Raw genomic sequence first — 7,816 nt, forward strand, 5'->3', positions numbered from 1 at the left:
TTCCAGTGCAACATCTTTAATGTGGATGTTCCGGTGTGAAGGTGACGCAGTCACGGTGGGGCAGGGGCCAAGGCCCCAGGCAGTATGCAGGCCATGCCGGCTTGGCAGGGCCAATGAAGGGCCGGAATGGGGTAAGTGGCCGACCCCTGGTGGGCCGTGCTGAGCACCGACTGGTGTCAATATCACCACGCCATGTCATCTGTGCTCTCCGCCAAGCACTGAGCCAGGTGGGCATCGATGTCCAGCTGGGACAGCCTACAAGGGGCGGGGACACAGGTCACTCACCTCCACAGAGCCCTTGGACTGCAGGGCTCACAGCACAAAAGTACTAACAACTGCTCATTCCCAGCCAGATGGAAAGGGCCACCTCTCTGGCCAGGATACAACTTGGCACTACAAAGTATAAAATCACTTTTGTTCTTGGTGCTTTAGAAAAAACCACCTAGGGGATTTCCTAAGTAACTGACAGCCCCTGAAGGTTTATTAGGCCCTGGTCTGGCTAGGGAGCCTCCCCGGTAACTGACAACACGAGGATTGGTTTGTAAAAGCCCTGGAATATAGAGGTTCAGGGGCTTCCTGGTTAACAAGAGCCGGGGGGATAGCACATCCCCTAGGACAGGGAAGCCCTGTGCTGAAAACCCCCCAGACCTGGCTGAGAGCTGTGGTAGTTGAGAAACAGACAGCAACACCAGCTGAGAAGCAGCAGGAGCACCAGCCAAAGAGCCTCGAAGCCCAGCGCATCTCCCACCACCCCACCCCCAACCAGAGCTCTCCCGCTGCCGTGGCCTCTACGAGAGAGTCAGGATGCTGAGCTGGGCACCAAAGCCCAGCTGAACTGCACCTGAAGGAAGCTTGTCTGCTCTGAGAGCTGTCCTGGTTGACGAAGGGTGGGATGTGCTCTCCACTTGGGGACCCTTCCAGACCTTGCCTGTGTACCTCTTCCTGATGCGGATTCTGGTTTTATCCTGTGACTCCAGAGTTGTATTCTTTTACCCTAATGAGTTGTATCCTTTCTACCTTACAACCGTAAACCATATGCATGACCGTAAGTATAGTCCGTGAGCTCCAAGACAGCGAATTATAGAACACAGCAGAGAAGGGGGGGGCAGCTGGCATTAGAAATCATGCAGAAGTTGGAAGACGTGGCTACACTCGACCTCCACCTCCTAGGAATCAGTTTTGTGCTGATTCTTATTCACGAAATTATCCACTTAGGCACCTTCATGCCCTTGTACTGACGTAAGTCGGCAATAGCACGAATGGCCTGCGGGAGACGTAACTTGGCAGGAGCAAGAACAGGGCCTGGGGAGAGAGGTGGCCGTCTGTGGACACTCCCAGGGCTTCAAGGTACTGCACGGACCTCACCAGCCCACGAATGGCCTTTTCCAAATTGTTGCTGCTTTTGAATCTTTCTCTGAGTCAAATATTTTCACAGAGTGGCCCCGGACACGTATCATAGGGTTATGAGACACGTTCTCAGACTCCCCCAGACTTCCTGCATGCAGGGCAGGGGCCGGGCTGGCACTGGCATCCTGAGTCTGAACAAAGTCTCCAGGACCCTGGTGCTGCTGCCACTTGAGAACCAGGTGGCTGGAAGCAGGGGCCATGCCTCTCCTGACTATCTCAGGTTCAGCACCTCCAGAGGACTCTGCACGCTCCATACTAAACTCCCAGGGACTTCCGACAGCCTCTGCTCTCACGTCCAGGCGGGTCCCAAAGTCTTCAGGGCACCACCTCCCCCCGCACCACCCTATTCCCGCTCCACTCGGCCAACCTGAACCACTTCCCTGCCTCAGCTTTTGGCTCCTGGGTGTGTGCAGCCCACAGCGGCACATCAGGCCTCTCCCAGACACTGTCGACTGTCTGCCCCCCAGCCCCAACAACAGGTCTCAGATGCTGCTCCCAGCCCACAGGCTCTGACCAGGCACCTGGGTTCCTCCAGCCACCAGACTCACCCCTCACCTTTGGGAACAGTGAGTCAGAGATGCCTTCTGGAGCCATCAAGGCATTTCATAAAAATGCCTCCAGACCTGAAGACCTCCTGCTGACTGCCCCATGGCCACGGCCTCAGTTCTGCCCACCATCCACCCCCGGTGTCCTCTTCCACCTTTCAGACCCACCAGGCCTTCACCTGCGCTTGGCGATATCCCTGGTCGACCAGTGAGGTCGCCTGCCTGAACGGAATGGCCTTTTCCTCTGACCAGTTTTGGACCCAGCATCGCCCCCTCCTCCCACCTCACTATAGGAGTCTCTGTCCCTAAAAACTTTCCCCAGGCGTAACTAAAAGCAAACTTTGTTTAAGATATGGGTTCTGGAACAACCACCACCAGCTGCCGTCAAGTTAATACCACCAGTTTCAGTTACTGCATCTGGCTGCTAGACTGGCCCCTCTCAAAGCCTCCTTGAGGCTCAAGGTCCCTGCTCAGGGGTCTGGGCTGCCTGGCTGCCTCGGCCCAGTGGTCACCAGCTGTCAGAGTCCCAGAGCACCCACAGTTGCCCCAGTAATGTAGGACTCGGTCGTTTCCCTGTCCTCACCAGAGACGATGTCATCTCGCTCAGGTGTCTGCCTCCTGGCTGAAGTACGCTCTCTTGCTTACAATCTAACGAAAGAACATGCTAGAAGCATTCCAGACACACTGAAACGTGGACCTAATTTCACCAACACCCACTGTGAAAAACTCAGGCACTCTGCCAAGCCATTTAAACAACTGTTGAAAATTCTCAAAAACAGGAGCGTTTTCTAACTTCCCTGTCTTGAGTCTTTTTTTAGATGATCTAGAAACGCAAGGGATACAAAGACAAAGAGGCCCCCCTAGAGTAGGGAGGAGGGGCTGGGGTGGCCTTGATGGTATCCGGAATCTCGGGCGCTTCTGCTAAGGAAATCAACCTCTTCAAGAGCCTTCACCCGTGTCTTCTGTGTCTGGCTTTCCTAATTAGTAAGGATCAAGAAGATCTCACTGTTTTAAAAGACATTCACTGCTGAGTCAGGATCAGTAAGTGAGTTAGTACTCCCAGCTTACAACAATCCCAAAACGCCAGTGTAAGAAGGAAGTGTGGACAATGACACACTGGATTTGAAAGCATTTTTGCAGTCTCTAGTACTGTTCCAGGCTCAGGAGTCCCTGAGTGGTGCAAATAGTTAAGCACTTGGTTGCTCATAAGTTGGAAGTTCGAGTCAACAAAGGCATGCCTCAGAAGAAAGGCCTGGTGACCTACTTCTGAAAAATCAAACACTGAGACCCCCACGGAGCACAGTTCTGCTCTGACACACACGGGGTTGCCACGAGTCAAGAGTCAACTTCATGGCAACTGGTTTTGGTTCCAGGCTCAGGAAGTTCCTAGAAGCACTTAGGGGAAGGCTCACCTGCAGCGAAAATGTTCCCTCGGGTGCTTACCAACCCTTCTGCCAAACCCACCTCGTAGGCTTCACCTACACAGGGCCCACCTGGGACAGCCACGCACCCAGATCAGGAACCAACCCTCTCGTCTCCCCAGCCCCCTGAGCTGCTTGGGCGCCATCACCTCCACACCACATCCAACTGTTGCAGGCTACATTGCCGAGTAGAGTTTAAAATAGAAAACTCACCAATTCATATTCAACAAAGACTAAATAACGACATTCCTCAAATAGCATAGTGTGAATCAAACCATACCTGCCAAGCACAGCGTACCTGCCGAAAGCTTACGCAAGCTTCACCTACATAGTTGGCTTGGGGCTCACTCCAACACCAGGCCTTTCCGGGCTTGGTTCTGAAAAAATTTTACCGATTGGGGGAGCCCAGACATTTGATTTTAGGGTATGTGTCTACCTCTCTGAATAAAAGCATCTAAAGAAGTTTTTGTACCGAGTTTGTGCTATATGTTTTCATAACTGGTTTGATCTGTGCTTTGTACTTGGTGGCTAACTCTGCAATCTATCCCCTTCATCCTGTTTTTGATACAGCTGTTTTCGATTCTCCAAGACCAAGACAGAGCAAGTCACTTCAGCACACTCTCCCAGCCCGTTAAACCTGGAGCAGTTGGTTGCCTGAAGCCTGCTCTTCTTTAGACCACTAGGAGTTGGAATCCACTCGAAGGCAAAGGGTTTCTTTTTTTTAAAGCTGCTTATTCCTGCTGTCCTGACCCCACAGCCTCGCACCAGGGGGCTGAGATTCCAGTGAGAAGGACCCCACAGGTAACTGACCTGGCCCAGCAAGACATGTAACCCCCAGGCTGGGCAGTTTGGGCTTAATTTCTAAGCAAAATTAGGTTCCATTCCCCTTGCTTAGAAGCAAGACATAAAGATATCTTGGGATTCTAAGAGAAGAAAAGGCTTCTCCAGACACCACAACCAGGTCCTTATTTTTGAAGTCTACAGCAGACCCACAGTGGGTTCTGCTCACCAGCTCGGGCCTGGCATGGCCCTGGAGACACCCTGGGCTGGGGTCCTGGGCTCAACCAAGTGGAGAAGATGCTGCCTGCCTACCAAGTAGAGTCGGTGTGGCCCTAAATCTGCCGCCGATCCTGCTGTGTCCCAGAAGGTGGACAAGCAGGTGGACTCCCAATCCAGTAACCTGGGAAAGGCCAGGCAGAGTGCACACCCAGTTTGTGCATAAAGTGTGAGTTTACAAGGGCTAACAGTGCTCTTGACCTTTTGAAAATGGCTGTGGTTTCCAAACAGGGTTGGGGTCCCTGAGACTGTGGTGGAAGGCAAACGGTGGGCCACTCACCTGGGGCTGAACTCTGCCTGGCACATGGGGCAGCACACCAGGGCTGGTGCCTCCTCCACCGACAGTGGCTTCTCCTCCACCAACGGCCGTTCCTTGGCAAGGGGGGTTACCTGGGGCTCAGGCTTGGGGCATCGGGATGGGGACCTGGTGGGGGACCCCGGGCCTCCCCCGGTCCCATGGAGCACACGGTAGGAGCAGGCGCCACGCCCAGGAACTGGCGGGAAGGGCGTCCAGGAAAAGTCCCTGCCTCCGACGGTGAAGACCTCAACAGCTGCCGCGTGCTCGGGATGGCGCCTGGGCTCCTGCAAGAAAGGCATGGTCAGGGTGGGCCAGACTGGTGACCCGCCCAGAGACCTGACGTGGGTCCCCAGCCCACCCTCAACCAGCGGAACCACGCGCCCCGACGGAGCCAGCGTTCCCGAAAGCCATCGTATTGCCACTCTGGGCCCTGGTTGGCAGCAGGGCACCGGGTATGGCTCTCCCCACCCGCATGGAGCCCTGGGGCGCACCTGGCGCGGAAAGGCGGGCAGCGGTGGGGGCGCTGTGGCCAGGTCCACGTCTGGGAATACGGTGCGCAGCAGCTCAGCCCAGGGCTCAGCGCTCTCGCTCCTGCTCCCGGTCTCCTGCAGAAACCAGGGGCGGCCGCCGGGGGGTCTGGGGACAGAGGCGGGGGCTCTGCGCGGGGAAGGGCGACAAGGCAGGGAGGCTCAGAACTGGGAGAAGGAGGCAGCAAGGGGGAGGGGACTCAGCGAGGGTAGGGTATGAAACGGGAAGGGGCTCAGTGCAGTGCGGGTAGGACCGCAACGGGTGTGACCACAGGGGAGGGTTGCGGGAGAACGCGGGGAGTGGCCCCGGAGACTCAGGGGCGAGGGGCGGCACGAGGCGAGGTGACTCCGCGCTGGCGGAAGGGGCGACACCCGGGGTGGGAAGCTCGCGGAGCCGGGTAGAAGGGGGACGTCAAGTTCGGCCCGGGACCTCGGCGCCCGAGAACCCGGCCCGCGGGCCGCCCCACACGGCCTCACCCGGCCTCCGAGGGCGGCCTCCGGCGTCTCAACTTCAGCCGCGGCCTGTTCCCGCCGCCCGTGTCCGCCGCCATCCACCCCGGGCGCACCGTGCGCCCTGGCCCCTTATGCCGCGTCCGGCGGAAGTGAGGCGGCCCGCGACCCCGCCCTGCGCCCGGGACCCAGACCCCGGCTCCGCGCCCTGCACGCTGGACGCAGACTTCCGCCACGCGTCCTGGACAACGACCCCTACCCCTGCCCGGGCCTGAGACCCTAATGCCCAGCGTTTAAGCCGGGGGTGATCCCAGCTTTGTGACACTGTCGGAATGGAAAGTGGCCTGACCACGTCTTGTGGGGAAACTTCAGCTAGGGTTACTTCCTTCTCCATTGCAGAGGAAGAAGACTACAGTGGATAGAGGCCTCGCACATTCTCTGCTACCCCCAGTCACCCCAAAATCAACTTTTAGAGAATGCTGGACGGGCTTCCACTAGCCTCCCACCCCTCTGCCCCTAGCGACAGGCAGGGACAATGGGCAGGAAGTCACGTGGTGGGAGCCCCCACCAGCTGTCTAGCTGGCCAGCCCCTGGTGCGGGGGCGGGGCGGGGAATTTGGCCCCTCCCTGGCTCTTACTCTTCCTAGGCGCTCTCAGCCGCTGAGTGCCTCAGTTTACACCTCTGTGGGCGGGGCTGTTGGTGGAGACCCGACTCTTTCAGTAACTGGAGTGTTTAGACCCCTAGATGCCTGCAAGCAGAGAGTGGGCTCTGGGAGAAGTTGTTTTCTCACCAACACTAGGGAAGTGGGGATGCCTAACCAACAACGAAGTGAGGCAACAAAGTCCAGAGCCAGAGGCCAGCTGAGCCGCAGGGTCCTGGGCCAGGGCTCCCGGCCTGTGGACAGGCTGGGAATGGACAACTGGAGAGTCCTCCTCACCGCCTCCCATCAGGGTTGCAGGCACACCAGGTTCTGCCACTTGGTGGCAGCAAATGCTCAGGCACCCTCTGGGCCGTTCCCCAAGTCAGCGGGTAGCTGCCCTTGTTCCTCCAGGCCTGCCTCCCCAACAGCCATGGCTGCCCCTGCAGGAGGGAAGGAGGCTAGGGTCTGCACAGAGCCTCCTGGACTGAACCCCACGCTGCGGACTGCAGGGAGTGGGTGGTGAGCTGCTCCTCTCAGGGGCCAGGTGCTGGGACCTCGGTCATTCCTGCTCTGCCTGCCCCAGCCCCCCTGGGGCTCTGTTCACCTGCCCCCTCTGCGGTGGCTATTTCTACCCCCTCATCTGTGCTCGCAGGTTTCTCGGGCCTTGAACGCCTCTTCCCGGTACACTCCTACTCTCCTGCAAGCCCAGGCCTTGTTCGGGCCCCCTCCAGGTAGTCTCCCGGCCTGTTCCACTACAGGTGTTCAGTCTTTCTCTCGCCAGCGGGATCATCTCTAGTCTCAGCTGGCCCAGGTGCAGAGTCACTTTATCAACAAACACTTCCTGAGCGCCCACCTCCACGGACTGTTCTCAATGCCAGAGACCCCTGGGAGGACAAGAGACAGGGCCACCACCGACAGCGGTAGAAGCAGACCCACAGCAGCAAATAGGTAGACAGACATCGTGGGCACTGTGAAGGGGTCATAGCGGAGCTGCATTTGGTAGGGTGGTCTTGGAGCCTCTGGAAGAGGTGGCCCTGGCCTTCAGAGATGGGCCACCCTGCTCCTGGAGAAGGAAGCCCAGGTGTGAGGGCTGCTGGTCCCCGTGGGCCCAGCCCGTGTCTGGCACATTGCAGGTGCCAGAACACAGCACATGCCCCCAGCCTGCCTGTGTCTGGGGTGTGCACATGGATCCAGAAGGCCTGGCTCCTGAGGGACAGGCCTTAGGGACTTCCAGGAGGGTGTCGCCAGGGCAGGAGATAGGCCAGAGAGTGTGCTCAGCTCCAGGACAGTGTCCCCGACCCCTCCTCCTTTTCTCCCCATGGCTCTCCCCAGCTTAAAGGTCCTCTGCTCGGCCCCTCACCCTCCACTGGGTTCCCTCGGGTGGCCATGTGCTTGTGCCACCCTACCCGGCATGGGACCCAGAGCCAGCCTCGGGAGATGCATCCCAAGGCCTGGGCCCTTCTGCCCCCTGC

The 7,816-nt window shown here is 58.0% G+C and overlaps 1 protein-coding gene across 1 annotated transcript; it reads right to left on the reverse strand.

Moving 5' to 3' along the window:
- FAAP20 (FA core complex associated protein 20) lies at positions 1-7,304 on the reverse strand. Its single transcript, XM_064279919.1, has 5 exons — positions 7,198-7,304; positions 5,732-5,983; positions 5,219-5,384; positions 4,710-5,011; positions 1-255 (listed from the first exon to the last, which is right to left on the reverse strand). Exons 1-5 carry the CDS (start codon positions 7,302-7,304, stop codon positions 183-185), a joined length of 900 nt encoding a protein of 299 aa, XP_064135989.1. The 3' UTR covers positions 1-182.
- Positions 7,305-7,816: the final 512 nt, after the last annotated feature.

The sequence above is a fragment of the Loxodonta africana genome, chromosome 3 (assembly GCF_030014295.1).
Source record: "Loxodonta africana isolate mLoxAfr1 chromosome 3, mLoxAfr1.hap2, whole genome shotgun sequence".
NCBI classification, from domain to species: Eukaryota; Metazoa; Chordata; class Mammalia; order Proboscidea; family Elephantidae; genus Loxodonta; species Loxodonta africana.